This window comes from Epinephelus moara, chromosome 21 (assembly GCF_006386435.1).
Source record: "Epinephelus moara isolate mb chromosome 21, YSFRI_EMoa_1.0, whole genome shotgun sequence".
NCBI lineage: Eukaryota > Metazoa > Chordata > Actinopteri > Perciformes > Serranidae > Epinephelus > Epinephelus moara.
Genome location: NC_065526.1, coordinates 1,171,958 through 1,198,416, shown reverse-complemented (window position 1 = coordinate 1,198,416; position 26,459 = coordinate 1,171,958). Strand labels below are relative to the sequence as shown.

Sequence of the window (26,459 nt, the reverse complement as noted above, 5' to 3'; positions counted from 1 at the left end):
CCCCCCCCCCCCCCCCCCCGATGACTGACGGCACTGACACTGAGGAAAATTAAATATCTGTCAGCGACGAAGACATTCAATAAATCACTGTAGTTATTGGCCTCACCTGTCTGAGTTTTAGAAGCTGAAATTAAAAAATAAAAAAGACCTGTGTACAAAAGCAAATGCGTGAGAACAACATCATCCAGGTGTTACATGTTTACCTGACTGAGAGAGAACATGCTGCAGTGTTCATTTAAAGTTCAGTTCTTAGTTTGAGAATCTTAATCTTAACTCAAGGACCACTTATTAGCTTTTTCCAGGACTTTCACCTGCACCATGCGTCATCACATGTGGTAGACATTTCTGGAAGAAGGAGGTAATATGTGGATTTATTTTAAAACTGTTTTTAAAGAATGAATTAGAAAATGAAGCGCTGGTCAGTTCAATCAGGAGAGACATGTTTTTATGTTAAAAGAATATTTATTAACATGTGAACGAATGAATGAGAATGTGGAAAGTCTTTGGAGATTAGACCCCGTAGAGATGCTTTGATTTAAGGAGGGTGATGAATCCATAGCCGAATAAGGAAAAGAGAGAGCAGATTTAAAATGTTGCAGTGGCATCCTGATTGGCTGAGAGATCGTGGCAAAGTGTGATTGGATAACTAGAGGAGTGAACAGTGACAGTCAGCTGATTAGAGGGAGCAGTGAGAGTGGGGTAGAGAGAAATGTGAAAGGGTGAGCATGAGAGACGTCTTCCTGACTGAATGTACACTGAGCTTCAGTTTTGAGATTTTGGGCTATTTTGCTTCAGTAACACATTTTCTGTGAGGAAAGGTTCAAAATACAGATTTAATCTAGCTCAAATTTCTCTTCTGGAAATTTATGTTAAAAGAAAAGGCACAGATTCAATTAGATAAAACATAATTGGCATATTTAAACGAAAAAGTTCCATAAAAATTATAACATAAAAAATAATCTCCACTTCAGCAGCGCTCAATCCACCAGATTTCCCAGTTCCACATTCCTGTTGTGTTCTGAAGGTTTTTACAGAGGCCTTTGTTCATGCGTCACTCACAGTCTGATTTATGGAACTTTTTATTCCCAAACACATGACGAAAGTTGATTTGTTCCTGTGGTTGTTGACAGTATTTTCTGATTTATGAAGTGATGCAGAGATTTATCCTGAAGTGTGAAAACATTTGTCTCGAACATAAAAACACAAAATGAAACAAGATTTTTGCACATATTTAATTAGATAATGCTTAATATAACATTTCAGAAAACTTGAAATATAAGAATGAATTCTACTGGGAAAGTTTATATGTCAGTGTTTTTTCCACCTTTATTTTTGAAAAATATTGTTTTATAAAAGAGCTCATACATGACAGAAAAAAAACATCAAACATTATTATCACTGTAAATTAAGAAATCTGTCATGTTTGTGTTATATGGCCTCAATGTGTATTTAATTTTGCCAAAACAAGAACACAGTGTGATTTCCTGTGCGGTGATGTTACTCATATTTGGATTCAGACCCTGTTCGACTTCTTATGAACACTTGAATATACAATTTAACAATAAATGAAATGCAGTCAGACTCAGCTGGAGCTGCTTCATCCTTCAGTGTTGTATTTAACTCCTGAACAGAAGCACTGTGTTGCTCTCTGCAGCAGAAACACAGCATCAGTTCAACATCAGGCCTGTAACTCTCAGAAAACTGGGAATCACTTTAAAGTATTACGGTGATATATGAACATAATAATAATAATAATAATAAGTTCTGTCTGATCTTAAATAGTGTTAATCTGACCTGTTGAAGGTTTAATCCAGATGAAAGCTGCTTCCATGTTTGGAAACTGTTTTTCCTTTGTTCACTTTGACTTCACGTCACATTGTCCATATACAGACTGTGATGTTTCTGGGTGTGACTCCACTCTGTATGTTTTATCTCTACGGATAAAGGAAGCACAGTGTGAGCTGCTCACATGTTGGAGTCAAATTATTTTTATTGTCCCCTGCTGTATGTTTACAGAGGAATCCTCTCAGACAGACGCGTGTTGGAAACTGTCTTATCAAAGGCGTAACACCTGAGCTCATGGCGGCGGCCGGCGCCTCAGATGAACATTAAGTCGTATCACAGAGTGAGTCACAGTGAATCACCCACTGATTTATTCTGAGCCGCAGTGACCGAGCTGAATCAGAGGCTGAGTGATCTGAGGTGCGTCCAGACACTAGAACAAACAGACGCACCTTAATCTCACCTCACCCTCCCTCTGGACGCTTATATTAGGCTGTGAGGAGAAATGAACCACAGTCACACCAAACACTTAACGATCCTTTTCTCCACTTGTGCAACAGTCCTTTAAAAGTCCTGTGGATTTCACTCAGGCCTCCAGGAGCGCCACTCAGCTCTGCTTCCAGTCAGTCATAGACCTCCATTATAAAAGAGACGTCTGTACACCTCCAACTGCAAACAAGCTCAGTTATGATCCATGGAGATTTTATATTTGTAAAACTTTCCTGAAGCCGAGAAAATCGCCCTCGAGTTCACACCTGCTCAAACGAACAGCACTGAGGGGGCAAATGAACCAGTGTTCAACTGAACCAAACAGAGCAGGTGTGACAGCAGCCTGAGTCTCTGGTGTGCTTTCTCCACGGGCACACTGGACACTCTGATCATCCACGTGATTTGATACATGGCAGTGAAATCATTATGACTTCATGCACCACTGAGCAGCTTTCACAGGCCCCACGCTGTAGCAACTTCCCCATGTCAAGAGCCACAGTTGCTCGCCAACTGAAGCTGGATTTATACTTTTGTATCAGACCCTACACACGTGGCCCACGCCATTGTGATGTATTTATACCTGTGTGGTGGTGTGTCTGTGTCACTCTGCAGGTACACCTCCAGAACACTAGGTGGCGACAGGGTCTCTGTGAAGTACTGTAAAGTTTAGTTGATTCAAAACACACATTAAACACAGTAAACACACATTAAACACAGTAAACACACATTAAACACACATTAAACACAGTAAACACACATTAAACANTTTCAGCTTACAGAGACAGACAGGAGGTCTGCGTCACTGTGACACTGTGGAGTTACATTTCTGGGGAGGTGCACGTCAGGCCAAATCCCCCTTAACTCTGCATGTAGTCACTACATCACGAAGCTTCTTGCACCACCGAACCTGTGAGGACATTAATTCAGCTGTGCCACTTGAACCAAAATAAAGAGATCAATCTTGATTAATTCTTCCCTGAAACTCTCATTCTTTCCATCCTGTCATTACATAACTTCACCACTAAATACTGTTTGTGGGGATGAACCTGCCCTGCTTGCTGACAGCAGTAACAAGCAGCAGCCTGTTGAAACTCTATCAGAATTTAAAATGAAGCTTTAAAGCAACACTGCTGGAAAAAAACAGTCTTATCAGATCTGATGAGTGTTTGTCAGCGTGACGGAGACCTGTGAGCTCGCTGCAGGCAGACAGCTGTGTTGTTTCCTCAGACGAGGCGTTGGCTGGTTTGGGTGGGACTCTGTGGACTGGGATGATTTGTCCGCAGGGCTTCAGGCTGGGAGGTGCGGCTCTCTCCGGGATTTCTGAACAAACCACAGAACATACGAGGCGCTTCACACTCTGTAAACATTTCTAAGGCTCAGTGAGGTTTTCAGGAAAAGAAAAACTGTGATTCTGTCTCCACCTTCAGTCTGTGCGACTCTCTGCAGCTTCACAGCTAAAGATCAGATATCATTAAATCTACTGTAGGTAGTCCATGAACGTGATTAATATAATAATAATAATAATACATTTTATTTGGAGGTGCCTTTCAAGTCACCCAAGGTCACCTTACAGAGCACAGAAGATAAAAGACATCATTAAAACAAAACATCAACATAAAAACAAGTGCACAGTGTCCAGTTAGGGTCAATATGACAGTCCGGGTGATGTTTTGAATATGAGGTGCAAATGAGAGGGTGCTGTCCAGAATGACGCCGAGGCTCTTCACTTGGGAGGAGAAGGGTACAGGGAATCCGACGGTGATGATGGGTGGAGCTGGGGTGTGTTGTGACTTGGTGAGGGTAGATTTGGAGCCGATGAGCAGGGCCTCGGTTTTATTGCCGTTTAGCTTCAGGAAGTTCCTGCTCATCGGCTCCGGATGTCTTCAAGACAGGTGGTGAGGGAGGTGGGAGGGATAGCAGTGGTGGGTTTGGAGGAGATGTAGACCTGTGTGTCGTCGGCATAGCAGTGAAAATGGACCCCATGGTGACGGAGGATTGTGCCCAGGGGGAGGAGGTAGATGATGAACAGAAGTGGACCCAAACCTGACCCCTGGGGGACACCCAGTGAAACACCTGAACACCCAGACTTGTGGTTCCTTGATTAGTAAGATCTGAAAGACCTCCTGATGTTTCCTCCAACACCACCATCAGAACAAAATCAGGACAAAATGTGTCATAAATCAGAGTTTAACAGAAATATTATTACAGCGATGGAAAAGCCTGAATCCTTAAAGCCAACCAGCAGCTGTCTCCATGTGTTCATGACACGTTTTTGCACCCTCAAATCCAGAAATCAATTTTTGTCAGTGTAGAAACCTGGAAGGTGCGCTCAAAAGTGTGGGCAATGCTGTCGTGACGCACAAGAGCTCCCAAGTGCCTGTTTTCAGGGCTTCACCCTGAGATAAACAAAGTCCAGGTACTGCAGCGCAGCAGAACAAAGCGTATGTCATGTGACGAGGAACAGCTTTCCTTTCTTTCATATCCTCCTGAGGCCTGAACTTTTGTTTGGTATGCATTTTCAATTTCTCCTAACTATTTGGGATCAGTAGGACCTGAGAAGTATGAAAAACTTAACATTGTCAGAGATAATCAGATGACAAGAAAGTCCCAATCTCTGAAACTCGCCAACCCAAAGAACTCGTTAAAATACAAACGCTGTTATCAGCTATATCTGCCCTCGAGAAGGTAAACCCATCTCCGCCAGTGTCTCTGTTTGTTCTTCTGTGAAATAGTCAGTAGAAATCTGTAACAAAATCATATCATTGTTTTACATAAACTACTGTAAAACTGCAATTTAATGTCTAGAACCAGTTAAAGGCCCAGTCTGTTTTACTGGCCCAGTGTAGCTACACATGTTGACAAAGAAAGGCCTGTCTCTATTCGAGGCCTGCTCTCGTCTCCAAGCAGCTTTTTCTTTGGACACATAAAAGCAGGTTGTTGCTCAGGTTATGTGTCCATTCCTGAATAACCCTGTAAGTTATTTATATTCCTTCAGTCTGTAAGGGTCCTCAGATCAAAAGAATCAAAAGGGTTTTTCATAAAAATGAATCCAAGTTGTGAGGATTGTTTTAACGGGATAAAGTGGCTCGATCTTTCTGACGCACTGTCTGTCAGAATATTATCTGAAGCATCATTTTTAAACAAGTTTAAATAAATAATTTGATTGTATTTCCCGATCGTTATAGAGCAACAGTTTTGTGTGAAAGGAATTTAAATATAGGCCTGTTGATTTCAGTGATTTAAGAATAAAGTCGCCCGGGCTGCTAACTGAAGTTTTACGGTATATAAACTATAAATAAACGATTTAAAAAAATCCATTTAATGAAAAATTAATTATTTTATTTGGGTTTTTTTGTCAGGTACAGATTTGCAGCGATGGTTGGTGATATGTTTGTTGATGTTGTCCAAGTAAAGTCTGTATTTGATCATGTGACAATACACTGCTCCGTGCCCAGTGGCTGACCTTGTGTTTTACTGGGTGGTGAAAGATGCCCCATAAAAACAATTAGGACCAAAACAAAAAAAGAAGCAGACAAGCGTCTCAATTAGCCCAAAACAACTGAACAGAGAAAGAACTTCTGCAGTGAATCAATAAATGATATTTAAATTCTACATAAAAAAAATAACTTTTACTTCCTGTCTCCTGCAGCAATAGCGCGCTGCGACTGTAATGGGAGGTCTCGGTACTGCCTTCGGGACAGCTTGGGCCTGCACTGTGTGGACTGTCAGGGAAACACTGAGGGACGCCACTGCGAGCGCTGCAAGGATGGATTCTACATGGTGGGGGCGGCGGCGCTGAGCTGCACACCCTGCCGCTGCAACCTCACAGGTGAGACACCACAACATGTCCCACACCTTTTCCTTAACACCCCTCAATGTTCGGATCAGAGATGAGAAGTGATCATGTCGGTTTTGTTTCTTTGTCTCCAGGTTCTGTCAGTGCGTCATGTGACAGCAGGGGGCGCTGCAGCTGTAAAGAAGGTGTCACGGGGGACAAATGTAACCGCTGCCGAAACGGACCGATCGGACCGAACGGCTGCACACAAAGGTGACGAAACACTTCCGATCCACTGATTCTTTAAAACTCTTTAAGACTCTTCAACGCCTTTCAACCCGGTCTCACTCCGAAGATGTCGAAATTCGACGCTCGGGCAGTGACGTCTGGCGTCAGACACTGATGAAAGAAAGACGTCTTGTAGTGTTGGCATGACACGCGCCTGGTTGCCGTTAGAGTTTAACAGCGGCCGGTGTCGTCAGGGGAAAACGCAGTGGCACAAGAATGAAAGTTAAAATGGGGAAAGTCGGAGTCGGAGACAAACTTTCACCGTGTAAACACAACCACGTGTGTTTGTTGTTGAAGGAAAAAAGGCGTCATTCATGATGTTGTACCGACATAGTGCTTTTATTTTGAAAGAGACTGTATGCAAACTGTACATTTCTGCACTTTGTGTCTGACTTCCTGTCGCTGCTTGTGTTTTTCAGTCGTCAGCTCAGAGAGGATTCTGGGAGTCAGACCTGTTTCTGTTACGGCCACAGCAGCCAGTGTTCTCCACAACCCGGATACTCCGTCCACAACATCACCTCCACCTTCACCAACGGTAACCTTTCACCTCTCCACAATAAAAGACCCCTGATGATCTCAGTGGATTCTGGGTTTGATTTCAAAATAAAAGCCCCACAGTGCATCAGCTGTGATAGACTCTGTTGTGTTTTCAGGTCCGGACGGTTGGAAGGCGGCGACGGCGCAGGGCGTCACCCCCGGAAACGTTCACTTCCGCTGGTCACCGACACACCAGGACCTGGAGGTGATCTCCAAAAACTCTCTGCCGGTTTACCTGTATGCCCCAGGTGACAACAAACCCCGCCTCCTTCATCCTCCTTCTACCACCTGCTCCTCTTCTTCTTCTTTCTCTCACCTATTCATCTCCTTTCCTTTCCTCCTCACCTCTCTGACTGTCTCCTTCTTTCCTTACTTTCTTTTCTTGTTTCCTTTTTTCCCCTTCTCTTTATCCCATGTCTCCCTTTCCTCTTTCTTCTCCTCTCCCCTCCTCACACTTCCTTCTTTTCTTCCTTCTATCCCCTCTCTTTGTCTCCTTGTTCGTGTCTCCTTTCCATTCCTTTTCTGTCTTCCGTTGTGTGTGAACATATCCTTTCCTTCTTCTGTGTCATCATCTTTCCTCTCCTCATGTCTCCTTTCCATTCTTTTCTGTCCTGTGTTGTCTCCTCTCCTTAATTCTTCTTTCCTTTCCTCCTTTCACCTTTTCATTTCTCTTGTCATATCTTGTTTGCACATATCCTCCTCTCCTCTCCTCTCCTCTCCTCCCTCCTGACCAGGTGTTTGTCTCCTCCCCCACAGGTCCTTACCTGGGGAATCAGTTGCTGAGTTACGGTCAGAACCTCTCCTTCTCGTTGCGTCTTGACCGTGGCGTCCGACATCCGTCCACCAACGATGTGATTCTGGAAGGTGGCGGCCAACGAGTGTCTGCCTCGCTGGGTGACCTGCGATCCATCGTCCCCTGTGGGCAGAAGATCAACTACAGTTTCAGGTCAGAACCTGCAGAGACTCGCCGCAGAGAGACGATCCATCACAGTCAGTGTTAGCACAAGTTCATTGGTCTGTCAAAGTCTGTCTCACGTCTCTCCTGACATGATAAGCCCCGCCCACCTCGCGCTTCTAACTGGTTGAGTCAAACACCAGAGGGTGGCTCAGATTCAGACATGACATTGAGGGTTTGACCTCCTCCTCGTTGCCACTTAAATATTTTCTTTTTCAGTCGAGTGGGAACATTCCTGCATGTCAGAGAGGAAGAATCCTGCTGCTGTAATCAGAGCAAGTAGAAACAAACGTCTCCTGCACAAAGAATCTGTAGTCGCTCAGGATCAACTGCACGAGTGAAGCTGAAGAAGCTGCACGGAAACACAATGTTTGTTCCGTAAATCTCTCACGAAAATACAAAATAATTTAGCATGGTGTGCGGTAACGCTCGCTCAGAGAGAAGTAGAGAAGAGAAGAATCATACATAATCAATCGCTCCATCTCACCGTGACCTCCAACATGACCTGGGGCAGTTTGCAGCTGAGTGTGAAGCGTCGGGATGAGAGTCAGCACCTCCAAATCTGAGGTCATGGTTCTCTGCTGGAGAACGGTGGATTGTTCCCTCTGGGTTGGGAGAGAGTTACTGCCTCAAGAGAAGGAGGTCAAGTATCTCGGGGTCTTGTTGATGAGTGAGGGGAGAATGGAGCGTGAGATGGATCGGCGGTTTGACTGGTGCACTGCGCCGGGCCGTCGTGGTTCAGAGGGAGCTGAGCCAGAAGGTGAAGCTTTCCATTTCCTGGTCCATCTCCGTCCCAACCCTCACCTATGGTCATGAGCTCTGGGTAGTGACTGAAAGAATGAGGTCACAGATACAAGCGTCTGAAATGAGTTTCCTCTGTAGGGTGTCTGGGCTCAGCCTTAGAGATAGGGGGAGGAGTCAGACATCTGGAGGGAGCTCGGAGTAGAGCCGCTGCTCCTTCGTGTTGAGGTGGTTCAACATCTGATCAGGATCCTCCTGGTCCAGCTGGTAGGAGGCCCCGGGGCAGACCCAGAACACACTGGAGGGATTATATATCTCATCTGGTCTGGGGTGCTTTGCTCAGCCTGCTGCCCCTGCAGCCTGGCTTCGGATAAGCAGATGCTTTGCTCAGCCTGCTGCCCCTGCAGCCTGGCTTCGGATAAGCAGATGAAAATGGATGGATAGATTGCAGACACTGGAGGACACCACGTCTGCATGCCAAATTTAGTGTGTTTTGAACAATTCATTGGCGACCTGATGCAGATCTGCACCACTGATGTTGGATTTGCTCTGAACATTTCAGTGTGGTTAAGATCCTGAGCACACCTGGTTTGTTTTGTGTGTTGATGAGACTTCCTGCTCCAGTTTGAAACTTTACAAGTGCACAGCACATTACAAATCAAAATAATAATAAACCAATAATGAGACAATATTTCATAAATATTTCTATTCTGTTACACTTATGAATTACCAATGTACAGTTAACAAGATCTGTGAGAGAGAGGAGCTTCAGCTGTAGTGAGTCTGATATGTTGTTCCAAATGTCTCAGTCAGTGTGAAATCATATCTTCTGTCTGCTGAACAGACTGGACGAGCAGCCCAGCAGCAGGTGGAAGCCTCAGCTCTCCTCCACCCAGTTCCAGACGCTCCTCCAGAACCTCACCGCCATCAAGATCCGGGCAACATTTGGTGAAGATGGTGAGTTTAAACTTCCCCTCTTAAGCTCTTCTCTTCCTCTTTTCCTCTTACTTTCTCTCCTTGTTTCATCCATCCTTGCTTGGTTTACAACAGAGCGTACAACCTTCAGCTTTTAGCAATCACAAGCATTTTCTCTTGATAAGCAGGAAAAATTAGCTTGTAATCAGACGCAGTTTCTCTCAGTAAGCAGTTATGTTTAGCTTTAAGCAATCACCCGCAGTTTATTCTGCGTGTTTTTCTTTTGTATTTGTGTTTGAGGACCCCTTGAAAATGACATGCTACATCCCAAGGGGCCATGCTTTCTATAAAAATTCAAATTCAAATTCTTGATAAGCAGAAACTTTGAGCTTTCAGCCGTCACACAGTTTCTCTCGATAAGCACCAATGTTCACACGCAGTTCCTCCGTGAAAAGACATTTTGGATCAGATGGTGAGATGCTTTGACATCAGGTGCCTCACCAGCCTCAGCTCACACATGGATTTCTGATTGCTGAACATTTTGAGAAAATTCCTAATCTTGACTGAACTGTTGCATCTTTTCAGGTCGTGGTTACCTCGACAACGTGCGGCTGGTGTCGGCTCGGCGTGGCCATGGTGTCCCAGCCCGCTGGATTCAGACCTGCAGCTGCCCGCCGGGTTACGAGGGCGACTTCTGCGAGCGATGCTCGGCTGGTTTCAGACGCAGGACCCCCGTAGACGGAGCCTTCAGCCCCTGCGAGCCATGCAGCTGCAGAGGAGGCAGCTGCGACCCGCAGACCGGAGACTGTTACTCTGCTGACGAGACACCCGGAGAGCTCAGCTGCTCCGAGGGGTTTTACCGCGACCCCTGGCAGCCTGGCTGTGTGAAATGTCCCTGTCCGGACGGAGTGTCCTGCTCGCTGCCTGCTGGCGCACTGGCGCCCCGATGTGACCGCTGTCCAACCGGATTCACAGGTTGGTGTCAGGACTATGACATCACACACAGTACAGTCATGATGATGTCATTCTCAGCAACATGCAGAGAAGTGATCAATCAGTTATATATGTAGAATGTCATTATTGATATCAAAGTCTTAACGCTTATACCGTGTCTGCAGGCCCTCGCTGTGATGTCTGTCAGGAGGGATTTTATGGCGGCTCTTCGAGAGGCGACGGGGTGGTGCAGCCCTGCAGGCCCTGCCAGTGTAACGGCCACATTGACGTCAGCGTGGCGGGAAGCTGCGACCGCAGCAGTGGTGAATGTCTGAAGTGTCTGAACAACACGGAGGGATGGAACTGCGAGAACTGTCAGCCAGGTTTCTACCACGGCCAAGTCACCGACGCCTGCAAACGTAAGAACAGCCTGGACTGAAGTAATCGATTAGTTGATTATATTAATCAGTTTATGACTGGCATGTAAAAATGTGCTTTTCTGATGTTTTATTTCCTGTTATATTGAAATTTTAAAAATACTTTTTTAAAATAACAATTTAATTGATATTTACAGATTTCTCTCGATTAGCTTTTTATTCATTCTAGATCAATTTGACTGCCACAAATCTACTGACTCTATTTAAAGCTAAACCTCCCACAGGATGAAAGTTTGATTTAACATGTAAAAGACAAAAAGCTGAGGAAAGGTTCAATACTTCAGATGAATTTGGTTAAATTTGAGTAATGAACTTTAATAAATGGACTTCCTGTGCTCTTATTTATGACCCAAACACTGTCACTATGTTTTTGTGAGACCAGTTTTATCTTTGATGAAATATGTCATGAACTGTGAGCCTGGTGTGGAGCGAGTTAAACTCTCTGGATGTTAAAAGTTGTTTCTTGTTTTGTGGACCAGCGTGTGACTGCGACCTGAAGGGCTCCGTGTCCCAACAGTGTGATGATTCGGGTCAGTGTCGCTGCAGACCGAACTTCGAGGGTCTGAAGTGCCAAAGGTCCAACTGTCCTGCCTGCTTCAGCCCCATCAAGAAAAAGGTACAAAAACGACATGAAGAAACTCTGGTTTACATCAATGAGCAGAAACGTTCACACACAGTTTCTCTGTGGTTTATAGTTTGTGTTGAACTGACAAGATTAAACAGACACTTTAAATATGAACAATCAACAATAAATAAATGTGTTTATATATTTTATTTAAAGGACAACTTGTTTTTTTTGGTTTTCATCCAAACTTTGGTTTGACGATATTTTAAATCTCTAACTACGTTATACCTTCACGTTGTGAGGGCGTTACCATTATGACACTCTGCAGATGTCGGGTTTTGTCGGATTGGATTTTAGTTATTTAACAACTTCAAACAACAAAATATCTGCTTGTCGAAAACGAGGCTGAAGTGACTTTGTTGAACTCTGTGTTGCAGATGGAGGCTTACACTTCCAAACTGAAGGAGCTTGAGACTCTGTTCTCCAACATGGACGGAGGTTTGAAACCAGCCAACAGTGCTGCGATGAACGCCGCTCTGAGAGCCACAGAGGAGCTGGTGGACGACCTGCAGCACGACGCCGAGCTGCTCGCAGGTAAGGGCTCAATTATCCTCTCGTTCTGTATTAAAATAGGAACAAACATTTCAAACACTGTAAACGTCACTGTCCTCATACGTCCATGCGTCTTTTATGTTGTCATAGATACAGCCAATAGATGGCACTAGAGGGCGGAGTCAAAAGTTTCACACAGCAACAAATGAGGCGACGGTGGAGGAGGTTGTAAATTGCAACCTTTAAACGGAGTTGGTCATGATCAGTGAGGTCATCGCCACGCGGATGGAGAATTCTTTTCACTATATTACCGAGTCTTCAGTTCCACTATTTTCTAAATGTCTTTGTCGCTCGCACTACGCTACACTGCCTCCGCGAGCTGTGGTGGTTCTGCTCTGTTTTGTCCGTATCTGTAAGCTTTCAGAAAACGTGCACAAATATGCATCAAATGAAAGCAGAGTACGAACAGAAGGCTCCATCCACCTGTCTCTATGTGTCACACACTGATCATTAATGAGCCCTAAGACAACACTTATTACAGTTATTGGCACTAGTGGAATGTAACTTAGTACATTTACTCAAGTAAATAAGTACAAATTGGAGATAGTTATACTTCACTTGAGTCTTTCAATGTTAGGAGAAAATCCTCCTCCCTCTTCAGCCAAATACACTCTTTAAAAACCCTCATGGGTCAGCTGGAAAGTGCATCGTCACAAAGCTGAAAGAAGGGCTGTACATACTAATGACATCACGCCTGCTGTGTCCAATAGGATTGGAGAAGAACCTGCAGGGCCGCCTGGCATCCATCAGCAAGAGTCAGCTGGCCGAGGGACAGGACATCCAGAACATCGCAGACGCAGCGGACGACATTAAAAAGGAGCAGCAGATGTACAAGACGAAGGTGCAGGCGGTCAAGAGTTTGATGGAGGAGATGAAAAGCAAACTGGACCAAGCCAAGCAGGACCTCAGATCAGCTGTAAGCCAACAGCAGAGTGATGTCACACCAACATCCAATCAGAACGTCACATTTGGAGTTTAAATGTGTTCCATTGACTATAATATGAAAGACTTTCAGGAGATTGATCCAAAATATGTGATCAGCTAAAACACAAACCTTTAAAGAGTAACCAGAGAGGTGTAGTGAGCCAGCAGGTGGTGACGACTGTAACTGTGACGATGACCATGATTTCCTCTAACAGCTGATGGTCTCTTTCTTCCTATCAGGAGATTCCTCTTGGAGACGCTCCGCTGGGGTCAAACATCTTCTCCTCTCTTGTGCAGGCAGCGAACAGTCTGGCTGATAAGTAAGGCCATCCTACTCTGTTCATCGTGTGATTGATACATTGATAAGATGTTTGTGTGTTCATAACTTCCTGTCTGTCTGTCCATCCTGCAGACACCAGACGACAGCAGACGCTGTGGAGCGAAGCGCCAACGAAGCTCTGAGCAATTCAGAGAAGAGTCTGGATCAGGTCCGAAATCTCATGAACAAAGAGAACAAAGTCAAAGAGCTGATCGGAGATCTGAAAACAATGTGAGTCTCTTCTGTCAGTCTGAGCGCCTGCGTTAAGATTACGCGTTTAAATTTAAAGCTCCAGTGTGTCGGATCTAAAGTGAATTGAATATAATCAGTGTGTTTTTTTAAGTGTTTAATCAGCTGAAAATAAGAAGTGTTGTGTTCTCGTTACCTCAGAATGAGACGTTTATATAGGGAGCAGGTCCTCGTCTACAGAGATCACCATGTTGCACCGCCATGTTTCTACAGTAGCCCAGAACGGACAAACGAAACACTGACTCTAGATAGAGACGTTCATGTGTTTGTGACGGCCACCTCAATGTCAAGCAGCGTAAGATCCAAATTCTTTAACGAACCTGACTGTAGGAATGTAGGTAGGAAGGTCACTGTTGCCGTCAGGTGTTTGACCAAGAAGGACGAATAGTTTTGATTGGACTTCATTCACGATGGAATGAATAAAGAGGATTATTACTCTGCAGCTGAAGCCTGTGGATCCTTTACTGAATGCAACGTGCGCCAAAACAAAAGGTAGCGTATGGCGTCAGTCTGAAGCAAGTGTGTCAGCGAGGCATTAGACTTTGCTTTGACAGGTATTCGTGGTGAGCAGGCTGCTGTGTTTGACTGCTTGTGCAGGACTTGTGCAGATGTGCTGGCTGGTTGTTGCGTCAGCTGTTTGGGTAGCTGGTCTCGGATGGTCTTGGGGGTGGGGGCGCTGGATGTGGAGGCTGGTTGGATAAGCTGCTGGGCTCATGGAGGCGTATTTGGAGACAGCATGTTCTCATCGTAAGGCCTCACTTATCACCACTTCGTCAGTGGACTTTCACGTCTGTCCTTCTGTGTCTGCTATTGACGTTCTGGTACATTGCAACCAACGCCAGGACGTCAACACAAGCTCGTGGTTAGGTGTAGAAAAAAACAACATGGTTTGGCTCCACATTCACACAGGAAGAGAACAGGGGACTCCCAGGTGAAAGTCCGGGGTTTGTTGGGCCCATCTGCCCTCCCTTTGGGGACTCACCAGCTCCTTATACTACGTTGTTACCAGCAGCGTCTCAACCTGACGCTGACCAGCAGCATGTCATAACACCACGGTAGGTTACATCCGGCTATGTTACAAACTAACTCCGCCCGGTGATGTATCAAACTGCTGCAAAAGGTCAGGGGTCAGGTGTCTGATGCCAAAATCACTGACAGAGCAACGGTATTTGAAATCACATGAAATAAAAACATGAAATAACCTGAGATCGGTGATTGAGACTCCGACTCTTATTGGACCACCAGGACAAATCTGTGATACTCTAAACGAATACTGTCTGTGTGTGCAGGTATGATAAGACTTCAGCCCAGGTGAAGGGTTTGGAGAACCAGGCCATCCGTCTGAGCGGCGAGGCCAAAGATGAGAGCAAAATGGCAGACGGCATGCTGAAAGGCATCGCCAGCATGGAGCAAAACCTACCATCAGCCCTGCAGGTAAGAGCTCAACATGTGTCGTCCACCTTTACAAAACCAGGACTCCTCACCCAAGGAAAGAATCAGTTCTCATTCTGTTTTCCCATCATGCTCAGGGACAGGTGGACGCCATGGTTGCCAGGTTGGATGATGTGAAGCAGACAGTGGACGGGGACATCTCAGGCATCGAGGCGCTGCAGAATGGCTTTCTACGAGACAAGGCCGCCACTGAGGACCTGCTGACCAAGGGCAAGGCCTCCCAGCAGGTACTGAAGGATTATTAAATCTAACAAATCCATCTCTACTCTGCTTCTAACGCTGACGTGCTACAGAAACAAACCAGCACTTTAAAATATTTTAGACTAGTGCTCTGTCCTTTTGACCCAAAGAGACCAAGATATGTCAGAGAACAAAGATATTAAATGGCATGTGGTGTGGTTAAATTCAGGCCACAGAGGGAGGACTCAAACAAACACAGGTAGGATGAAGGGAAATCTACTCGAGCTGATGGTCAGGAACTGACAGGAAGGCAGTCAAACACATCCAAGAGGGGCGGGACAGGTGAGACGGTGCAGGACCAGGGAATAAAAAAAGAGGAACAGAATCAGATTCAGGTTCAGATAGCTGAAAAACAACGGCATAAACTTCATTGAGGATCTGACCAGAAGCATGTTAAGATGCGCTGGCATAAATCCTTTGGGGGGTAGGGGCTCATTTATGTTCAATGTTAGATACGGAGACAGGGACGGACGGAGCCTTCTGTCTGTAGTCTGGGTTCATTTCCTCCATATTTGTGCACGTTTTCTTAGAGCTTACAGACACCAACAAAACAGAGCAGTACCATCATGATACCAGATCATGGGGGCAGTGTTGTGTAGTTCAAGTGAGAAATGACCTTAGGAGACGACGAAGAAATTAAAACAATTGTAGAACTGAACAGATGAGGAGCAGGTGGATGTAGGAGTCATGTGACAGAGACAAGAGTGAAAGTCTAAAGGCTGGAATTAGAATAACAAGTCCACAGATGGCCCGACATTGACCAATGGCCGACTGTCGTCTTGGTGTGTCAGGGCCTTTAGTGCTGAGTGCAAAAGTTGTCAAGTTGTAACTTCGTCACGACGTCACGGCACTTTGTGCTCGAAAAACTCCAACAAAATGACTCAAACACAAAAAAGAAACTTAAGGAATAAAAAAAATATGATCATTTTTTCTTGTGGTCTTTGTTTCATTGAGTTGATGTTGATGTGGTTCCTCTCTGCAGGTGTTCGACAAGCTGCTGGACAGAGTCAACGTCGCCAAGGCCGTCACTGACGCCGCTCTGCAAACAATCAACACCAACACCAAAGAGCTAGATGACGCCCTGAACGCCCTGAGAGGTAGGCTGACAGACAGACAGACAGACAGACAGACAGATGAAGAGACTCACTCTTTGTTTTCTCAATTACTTAACGTGACGCCTCCTCGTCTTCCTCCGCAGGGTTCGACCAGCAGATTGACAGCAGCAAAGCTCTGGCCGATGAGGCCATCAACCGTCTCCCCAGCATAAGCGGCACCATCCAGCAGGCTGTCAGCAACAATGCTAAGACACAGTCTGTCCTGGAAGACGTGTCTGGAGATTACAGCGACGCACTGGGAAACGTTGACCAGTTGGAGAACCTGCTCCGTGGTCTGGAGGTAACAACCAATCATCAATATGCAACATGAACTGTCTTCATTCAGAGTGTTTCCTGGTGTCAATCAGCTGGTGTGGTTGTTTCTGAGAGGAAGAGACTCTGTGGATCATTCAGCTCCTCAACAATGAACACTGAAGGAATTTTAACCAGGAAAAGTTTCAGCTTGTTGGAATCTGTAATCTGTAATCTGTAATCTGTAATCTGTAATCACTGCGAGACGCCACTAAATCCTCCAAAATCTGCCACACTGCTCTAAAACAATCCAATGTCCTATCCGTGGGTCCCTGGGAAGTTTTATTTGCTGAATCATAGTAAAGACTCGGTCATATAAACTGCTCTGATTCCTCCGCTCCGTGTTCACTGGGTGTCTTTTTTCTTCAGGGGTCATTTGGAGCTTTGCCGCCTCATACTGGTCTGCTAAATGAAGCCACCAAACTGAACAAGGACGTGCAGGATCTGAAGACGAAGGCAGTGGAAGCAGCTGGAGATGTGTCCTCAGAGCTGGACGCTGGCAGGAGGCTGGAGACTGACGCCCAGGAGGTAAAGTGTCCCCGCAGAGACAACCTGTCAGGGATAATGAGTGACCAGCTGCTGGACACAAAGTAAATGATGTCAATGTTTCCTTTGCAGGCTGCTGCCGGAGCGGCTGCTGCTTTCAGGAATGCCAGAGAGACCAGAGACGCTGTGGGGAAGACACTGCGAGACATCAACTCTATGCTGGCTAACATGAGTGAGTTCAGCTGGAACACATTGTTTCTTTTTTTAAAGCTCCAGTGTGTCGGATTAAAGTGAACATCATATAAGTTTTCTTTAGTGTTTAATCAGCTGATTATAAGAGCCGTTGTGTTCTCGTTACCTCAGAATGAGACGTTTATATCTACACAGGGAGCAGGTCCTCGTCTACAGAGATCACCATGTTGCACCGCCATGTTTCTACAGTAGCCCAGAAGGGACAAAACAAACACTGACTCTAGATAGAGACATTCATGTTTTCATGTCGGCCACTGTAGTCAGCAGCTAATCTGTGACACGAGCGTTTTTAATGTAAAACGTCTTCATTCAGAGTGTGTGTGTTTCTGAGAGGAGTTTCAGATGGTTGTAATCTGTAATCTGTAATCTGTAATCTAAATCTGACGCACTGCTCTGAAACAATCCAACCTCCTATCTGTAGGTCCTTGGAAAGTTTTATTTGCTGATTATGATAACCAAACAACATGTTCGATTGATGCGACAACAGAAATGACCCCAACACACTCCCAAAGGTCCAGACGATCTGAATCCAGTGAAATATTTCATCCAGTCACATTATTACATCCACAGACTGCATCATTTCAAACATCCATACATCTCTTCTCCTGTTGCATGAACATATTGCTGATAGCTGTGCATCAAAATGGCCGCTGATCCCTGACCTTGTGATTGACACCTCTCTTGAGCCAATAGGAGCTTCCATGTCCTCTCCACGGCCTATAACAGCAACCAAGAGACTGTGTTGAAAGGAAGGGCCCGCCTCCCGTCTCAGGGTGCAGAGCCAATCAACAGCCAGCAATTGGCCCAGTGCCTTATGGGTCCTGTAGTCACGTTTACATGACGTCACAGAAAATGGATTTATTGTGTCAGTCCATTACCATACCATGAGTGTTTGGTGGAAAACATGTAAAATGTTTATTTTCTGTGATATTGTTATTATAATATTATTATTATTGTTATTATTGATATTGTTACCAACAGAAGCCACTGAGCTCTGAACAGACGCATCATACACACGTGCATTCTGTAGCATAGAGGCCGAACAGAAAACATTGAACTACTAATTAAACGCAAGATCAGCACTAGAGAGGCATGATGGGAAATGAGGGCGGCCCCATGGTTATTAGGCTCTCAGCACCACAGCTGAGATGGCGGAGCAGAGTCTGGCGGTGTGTTCACAGTCAGAGTTACAAACTGTGAATTACATCACTGGAAAGTTAATAAAGAAAGATTTCATTAAAAGTCAGATTTAATCCTGCAGCTGTCACTCATGATTATCATGCCTGTTAGCAGTGTTAGCGAGCTAGCTACCTAGCTACAGCACGTCAATGCAGTCAGTGATGGAGCAGAATGAACTGCAGCCTTTTATTTAGAGTCTTCGAGTTTTGGGTGAATTTAGGTGAATTTTACAGGAATACTAAGACGTTCAGAAACATGTTGATTTAACGTCGGTGTCCTTCCTCTCTCCTCCTCCTCCTCAGACAAGCCAGGGACTGTGGATGAAAACCAGCTGAAGCAGCTGGAGGACTCTCTGGCCGGTGCTCAAAGAGAAGTGGAGGGGAATCTGCGGCCTCGTCTCACTGACATGGAGAGGCAGGAGGCCGCCCAGCGACGACGACTCAACGGCATCAACCTGGACATCGACACAATCCTGCGAGACATCACTAACCTGGAAGACATCCTGAAGGCCGTCCCTGAGGGCTGCTTCAACAGTCCCCCCATCGAGGAGGCCTGAGGACATGATCCACAACACACACCTGTCGACGGGAACCCACCTGCTCTCATCAAACAAATCATTTTGATTTGCTGGTGCCGATTAATCATCACAATAATATATCATTATAAGAAAAATATCATAAATGTATACTTTAAAAACTTTATATTTTTTACAGCATCTCTTGATAACAAAGTATTAATACGAAGATGAGTCGCTTCAGTCTCTTTAAAACACAGTTTCACTTTACTGTGTGAAAATACTCCTTAAATGTAACACTATCCTACATTGTTTAGCCTCCATGTCAGACTCCAGCCTGCTTCTGCAAACTGGGGCCGTGGCGACTGACATCTACTGTTTGTAATACACTGACCATAGATAAGTACCCCATTCAACTCCACTTCAAAAATCCAAACTGTCCCTTTAAGAACAAATTTTGGATTTGTAAATAAATGTGAATCTTTCTTTTTCTCCAAAGGATGAACCAGATGACACGTTTGTGATATATGTTTGTATCTCGAAGGGTCAGAAGGTGAATCTGAGGGGTCAAAAGATGATTGACAGCAGTGGAGTGACAGCAGTCACATGACCAACAAGTCACTGTCATGCTGCGTTCAGCTCATGTGGGAGTCACCGTAAAAATCATGACTCGTAAATCAGGTTCATGTCCAACTGCTGAAAGCCGAAAAACCCAAACAAATATGAACCTGAACGCAGCATGACGGCTCACTGATGCTTTTTTAAAATTACAGTAAACAACAGAAAGAAAAACCAGATTTGATGTTTTCAGGAGTCGACTCTGCTGCAGATCATCAAACATATTAACATCAGAAAAACTGAAACTTTACTGAATGTTTTTAACCTGCTGTTTTGCATTATTGCACACAACAACTACTGATAACCTTCTTTTTATTAAACATCATAAATAATGTTGAGTATAAAATATTTAGAACCTATATCTACCTTTAGTTTCTGATGGACACTGTGTATATTTTTTTATTTTTTATTGTTTGTGATATTTGTGAGTGTGTGAATGTATTTATAAGTGTACATACATGACATCAGGTTTTTAAATTCAGTGTTTTTATTTGTTCTGTCGTCATTAAAGTGTCTCAGCAGCAGCAGAAATGTTTCTATGTTCTGTCACTGCTTTAAATAAAACCTGCTGCACGTTCTTCGGTTTCAATTGTCTCGTTATTCATCACCTTCATATTTATGGGTTTGATATTTTATATGAAGCTTGTACTGAGGATATGGAAGCCATTTACTGCCTAAAAAAACATGTTGTTGCTTCAGAGATGGTCTTCTGCTGCTGTAGCCCATCTGCTTCAAGGTTGGACAAGGTGTTGTTGCTTCAGAGATGGTCTTCTGCACACCTTGGTTGGAACCAGTGCTTATTTGACTTCCTGTTGCCTTTCTATCATCTTGAACCAGTCTGGCCATTCTCCTCTGACCTCTGGCATCAACAAGGCATTTTGGCTCACTGGATATTTTCTCTTTTTGGGACCATCCTCTGTAAACCCTAGAGATGGTTGTGCTGAAAATCCCAGTAAATACTCAGACCAGCCCGTCTGGCACCAACAACCATGCCACGTTCAAAGTCACTTCAATCACCTTTCTTCATCATTCTGATGCTCCGTTTGAACTTCAGCAGCTCGTCTTCACCATGTCTACATGACTAAATGTTAATGAGCTGCTGCCACCTGATTGGCTGATTAGATTTTTGTGTTAATGAGCAGTTGAACAGGTGTACCTAATAAAGTGGCTGGTGAGGGTATACCTACCTATCAGCTGTTTATCCATTTCATCACGACTCTGCTAGCCTGGAAATCCAGACTCAACTCTAGAAAGATTTTGAGTCTGGCCCTCACCGATACACCCTTCCTACCCAGGGGGCGGCACTAAATGAGGCATTTCAAATGCCGCTGCACGCAATTGGATAACACGATGGCCAATCAGAGCAAAAAACAAGGTGTCGTATTCATTGCACTAAGCCCCATGTGTTTGCCGACCAGTGGGGCTAACTGATATATTATGCTTTTGCCGTATCCCGTCAGCAAAATGGCAAAAACGTCCTTCCTGGAAGCAAAGGCTTCTAGGGCAGTCTTCTGTTCCTCTCTCAAGGAGAAAGATAAGTGTAGTTGGCTTAGTGTTTCTTCCAAAGCTAAATTGAATGGACACGGTCCTTCGGCAGCTGCCATCTTGGCTGTTTACTTTTGTGTTCTAAGGTGCAACGCTGTTGTCATCACGTTACGCCCGCCCAGAGCCCGCTCGTCTGGGCCAGATTCCCATGCAGTGTAAATTCGAATTTGCTAGGGGCGGGGCATCTGGATTTCCAGGTTACGACTCTACACCAGTCGACCACACTATCATACTTTAGATTAGACATTATATTTGAATGTCTTTTATGTTTTATGTTGTGTTTTCATACAAATATATAAATTAAATTTAATTTCTGTCCTGATCTGTAAACACACACACACACACACACACACTAAGAATGACACTTGAGTTTTAAGAGTGCATCACAGTTTACAATCAAAAGAAGTTCGAGCAACAGAAGGCAGATTAATACAGAAAAAACAAGATTCAGTTTCAGCTACATGGTTAAAGAAAAAGTGATCGACACACACACACACACACGCACACGCGCGCGCACACACACACACACACACACACAGAGGAAACATGAATAAATGTACAAATCATTGCAAACTTAATGTCACGTTGACGAGACGTCGATCATTTACAGAGTGAATAGAAAATGGACAGACGTGGGCGATGATGGTCCCCACCGTATATTATATTTATATATTTATATATATTTACTTTTTGTGTTGTTTCTTTTTTTTTTTTTTTGCAAACACGTTCACGACAGATCAGATTCTACCAAGTGATGAACATTCATGCCAGAACCGAACATGTCTAAGCATGCAGTCTAACGAGAGCTAACAGGAGCACATGGAGAAGAACAAAAACAACCCGAAACACTCCGACAACAACACTGCTGCTTTTAGAAAAGTTCATCATCATCATCATCATCATCATCATCATCATCATCATGTCCAATGACCTCAGGATGTCCTGAGAGTTTAAATCCTCTAAAGTGTGTCTGTGTTCAGTTTACCGGTTGGGTTGAGCCTGAAGCATCGGTACTGTTGCTATGGTTACCTGCAGCTTAATATACCTTCAGCTCGGAGGTTAAACTGTTGACCTGAACTATGATTGGTGTGTAACTATGTACAGTTTGAGCTACAGCTGCAGCAGGACTGAGACTGAGACGGTCGCTGAGCGTTGGTTAGATTTACCTCAGACGTGGACAGACGACAGCAGCGGGCCTCGTGCAAGAACACGTATGCGTTCTTATTCTGAACAGATGTTACTGTGTCTTCAGACAGGAGGAAGAATTCACCAAGAGCGGCGCGGACTGATGCAACGGTGCATCCGAACATGATCAAAATGTTTTAACTCTCAACGTACAGCTGGTACGTTAATTTATCTCAAAAAGGAACCAAACAATTTAAGTTTCAGTGCTTCGATTATGAAGTCGCCCCACAAACTGTTCACTGGACAAAGATAAGATTTGAAACAAAGAATTGTTGTTGGGTTTAACAGATTAGATTGGACGCCGAAATCTGAACAACTGAAATCTCCTCACATTTTGTTTCATTCAAGAGGCAAAAGATAATTTGATAATCTAAATAGTTGCTGATTTTTGCTGCACTTTGTCAGACAGTTTGTGTTCCACGCCAACACAAACTGTCCACTCTTCAAATTTCTGCAAACGACTCCAAGCAAAAATTCACTTTGACGGATTGTGGCGCTCAGAGTAGGTCAGCCCAGTCATCAGAAGGAAATGTTGGCATTGTACGTTTCCGCAAGCATACGTAGCATATCAGCTGACTTTGTCACTAGGAGGTTTCTGCTCGTTACATGCACACAGTTGTTTTCAAAAGTTTCCTTAAGTTTAGGCAACAAGGGCCAAGGTATCATCATACAGTGGTTCATATGAAGTCCTACGAATTAGCGACCCACGTATGGCGTTACCTCAACGTAAAGTTAGGTAATTAACGTAGTTATGGAGGTTAGGTTTGGGCAAGTAAAGTTACTGTGAATAGGCTCAGGAAAAGAAACACGATGAGGACGTACTTTCAAATGCCTCAAAGTTCAAACTGTTCCAAACACCAGTCTCCTGGGGAAAGTCCTGTGTTTTGTGACCCATCTACAGCTACCACCTGCCTAATGACTGGACCGCTTCCTTCTTTTTTTCAGTGCAATGGTCACATGATCGCAGCTTTCCAAAATACATAGGTTATACTTGAATTATTGGTTTAAGATTATGTAGATATGCTTTGATTTTGGTGCGCAGGAGAACGTGCAAACCAAACCAATTGGTGTCACTCCGAAGTCGTCAAAAATCGGGCTTGGTCAGTGACTTCCAGCATCAGACACCGACAATTACAGCCATCCTTATATGTCAGCATGATACGTAGCCGGTCGCCATTATTGTTTAACAGTCCCAGCGGCCTTGGGGAAATGTGGCGGCACAACAATGAAACCTAAAGCAACAGAAATCTGAGTAGGATGGGGTGGGACGGGTGGTGGATGGATCCAGAAGACACCAACTTTCGACAAGGAGGCGGGTGTTCACTTCCCGTAAGATTGTAAAGCCAAACCCTGTTCTTGTTTCTGAGCCCAACCACGTGTGTGTGTTGTTGAAGGAAAACAAGGTCACTTGGCGGTGTCGTACCAACGTAGTGCTTTTGAGACTGTATGTTAAATTTCCTGTGAAAACAGAAGTGTATTTTGAAAACAGACAATGCATGTAACAGGCTGAAGTTGACACGGCGTCCCAGAACGTCAACAACCAACACACCCAGGGTACCTTGGACGCCATATGTGGACATGGAAAGTCCATGACCAAACGTGACAGACGTGACGAGGTCACAGTGAGGATGAGTTGTACAAAAACATCATGTTTGGCTTAATATAAACACGTTTGTTATTAACATGTTATGACATCACGACATCGGTGTAACTTTCTTACTCTTTATAATTTAGTTGTTGCTGTGCGCATCAACAAATGTCACCACACTGTGCTCGTCATGCGGCTGAGGGTGCCTGTGTGCTTTGGTGTCTGACACGGTGGGCTGCTGACCAAGTGTGTCGCAGGTGAAACCAGGTTGCATTTAAAAACCTTTGCCGGGATTCTCAATTAAAACAAGCAACCTAATACAAAGATTCGTATGATAGCCAACGAATTTGCATCACTGACCTTACGTACTTTACGCAGAGTTACAGAGGTCAGGTTTAGGAAGGGAAACATGGAACAGATACACCTTAAAATTTCCGCGGTTACAAACGCAGATCTTCTCAAGGGAAAGTCCCGCGTTTTCTGAACCTTCCAGCGCCCCACCCCTCCGACCTTTCAGAACCACGTTCTTCTTCGACTTTTCTCCTGTCAGCGTGTTGGTCATGTGATCACAACCTTCCCAAATACATGGATTATACATGAACTCCTGGCTTTGATTATGTAGGATATGCATGAAATTTGGTGCAAAGTCAGCTGGAGCTAAATGAAGCTAACGGCTCAATTAGCAAGTTAGTTGTGAGCAACAGTCGCCATGTCAGCTCAGAACTTCTATGGATGCTATCATACAAGATGTGCTGAAATGCAACACATGCTGTTTTACATTTGATTTGATTAATAAAATTCATATTGTATTTCTAGTTGGTAAAATTAAACTTTAATTTAGATGAAAAAACTAAGAATAAATTTGAGGAACAGGGGACGTTTTCTAATGACTCTATCCGTATAGGTTCTTGCATGAGGCCCAGTAACCCTGTCTCCTTTTAGCTAAATGCCCCCCTGATACAGAAGAAGAGATTTTTTCCCATCTGCCCCTGATACACTGAGCATGCCTGGCGGTGTGTCATGCACCCCCGAACTTTAATAAAGACAGAAAACAAACAGAGAGAAAAACACTGCCGTCACCTCTGCAGTGAAAATACATCAATGACACCTCTGCAGCCCTTAGAGATGATCTCCACACCTCCTCTCCAACACCGCCATGTCATCCCAAAATGCCCCCCGCCATTCACCCCATCCCAGCCCACCTTGACCCCCTCCCTGATGGTAAAGTCACATGACACAGACAGAAGGAGGGACACTAATGCTCCAGTCAGAAAGCTCAAAGAAGAGTATATGTTTGACACACAAGACAGAGAAGGAAGTTGTTGGGGTTTTTTTGGGAGGGGGATGATGGTGGTGGTTGAAGGTAGCGCCCCTCCCCCCCTCCTCCACTCTGCCTGTTGTCATGCGGGCAGGTGGTCGATTATCCGGAGGCGTTGATGTACAGCTGACTCTGCAGGATGTAGTCGATGACGGGCTGACACAGGTAGTCCACAACATGGCCGTCACCGTGCTGCAGGGCCAGTCTGGTGACAGAAGGAGGGGACAAACACTCTTCATCATTGTCCTATAACAAACATGTATCTCCAAAACTTCGACCATTCAGACAAACAGGAGTTGTGGATCTGACAGTAACATCGAAGTTTAATCCCCACCTGCTCTTGGTTGAGCTGACGATGGACATCGGGTGGCTCATCCCATCTTTCACCACAAGGATGTTGTCCTGAAAACAAGACCAGCACACAGATTTCAGACGAGACGATAAAAGAGGACAAACAGGGTAAAAAATAATGGAACCAGAGTTAAACAGCGATATTGACCTTGAACTTGCGGAGGATGGAGGAGTGATTCATGATCCTCTCTGTGTCGGCTCCATCACGAGGAACCACCACGATCCCAAAATCCCCCACGATCACCTCCATCTGAAACCACAGAGACACGATGTTCTGTTGCTCTTCAGGGGGAAGATACAGTCAGAAGGTGATAACTGTGGCTTTATGGGTCCCAGTCACACCAGTATGACACATGTTGGACCAAATCAGTCCATCTTATGGACTCACCATGATGAGGTGATTTAGTCTTTTAGAAGAAGTAAATTTCTGTGGTGAACTTTGACAGTAACACTGTTGATGAATTAAAAACCATTAGGAGCTGAAAGTCCAGTTCAGACCAAAGATTCACGACGAGATGAAACTGTTTTAGAACGTCACAGAGAAAAGTGTCAGCAGTGTGAACTGGCCGGTCTGAGCGCGACTCAAGCCGGCTGATGGTGTCGCCTGACACTCAGCTGGTCAAATGGCCGGCGGCTGGTTTTAAAGCACGTCACCTGTTTCAACAGCCAATCAGCTTGTAGTGAAGTCTGCTGGTCAAGTCAAAATGACCACAGACGGCGTGTTGGCTTGCTGCAGCAGGTGCTCCGTCCCCACAGAGCCCTCTGTTTCTGTCCTCACGGTGTGCCGGTGTCAGACGGTGGGTC

The 26,459-nt window shown here is 44.7% G+C and overlaps 2 protein-coding genes across 2 annotated transcripts in view; one reads left to right on the top strand and one right to left on the bottom strand.

The window, feature by feature from the left end:
- Positions 1-20,247, top strand: part of lamc2 (laminin, gamma 2) — a 23,532-nt gene extending 3,285 nt beyond the window's left edge. The window contains exons 2-21 of the mRNA XM_050074446.1: positions 5,921-6,100; positions 6,202-6,319; positions 6,754-6,869; positions 6,988-7,119; positions 7,628-7,817; positions 9,412-9,524; positions 10,068-10,457; positions 10,601-10,834; positions 11,332-11,468; positions 11,855-12,011; positions 12,740-12,945; positions 13,194-13,273; positions 13,366-13,503; positions 14,811-14,955; positions 15,051-15,200; positions 16,196-16,310; positions 16,412-16,608; positions 16,989-17,147; positions 17,238-17,337; positions 18,839-20,247. Coding sequence (XP_049930403.1) covers positions 5,921-6,100; positions 6,202-6,319; positions 6,754-6,869; positions 6,988-7,119; positions 7,628-7,817; positions 9,412-9,524; positions 10,068-10,457; positions 10,601-10,834; positions 11,332-11,468; positions 11,855-12,011; positions 12,740-12,945; positions 13,194-13,273; positions 13,366-13,503; positions 14,811-14,955; positions 15,051-15,200; positions 16,196-16,310; positions 16,412-16,608; positions 16,989-17,147; positions 17,238-17,337; positions 18,839-19,092 — 3,311 coding nt within the window. The 3' untranslated portion in view covers positions 19,093-20,247. The remainder of the gene's footprint in view (positions 1-5,920; positions 6,101-6,201; positions 6,320-6,753; positions 6,870-6,987; positions 7,120-7,627; positions 7,818-9,411; positions 9,525-10,067; positions 10,458-10,600; positions 10,835-11,331; positions 11,469-11,854; positions 12,012-12,739; positions 12,946-13,193; positions 13,274-13,365; positions 13,504-14,810; positions 14,956-15,050; positions 15,201-16,195; positions 16,311-16,411; positions 16,609-16,988; positions 17,148-17,237; positions 17,338-18,838) is intronic.
- A 4,757-nt stretch (positions 20,248-25,004) lies between these two features.
- nmnat2 (nicotinamide nucleotide adenylyltransferase 2) overlaps positions 25,005-26,459 on the bottom strand; it is a 20,852-nt gene continuing 19,397 nt past the window's right edge. Inside the window, exons 9-11 of the mRNA XM_050074464.1 lie at positions 25,804-25,905; positions 25,639-25,706; positions 25,005-25,509 (exon numbers count right to left, since the gene is read on the bottom strand). Of these exons, the coding sequence (XP_049930421.1) occupies positions 25,407-25,509; positions 25,639-25,706; positions 25,804-25,905 (273 nt within the window). The 3' untranslated portion in view covers positions 25,005-25,406. The remainder of the gene's footprint in view (positions 25,510-25,638; positions 25,707-25,803; positions 25,906-26,459) is intronic.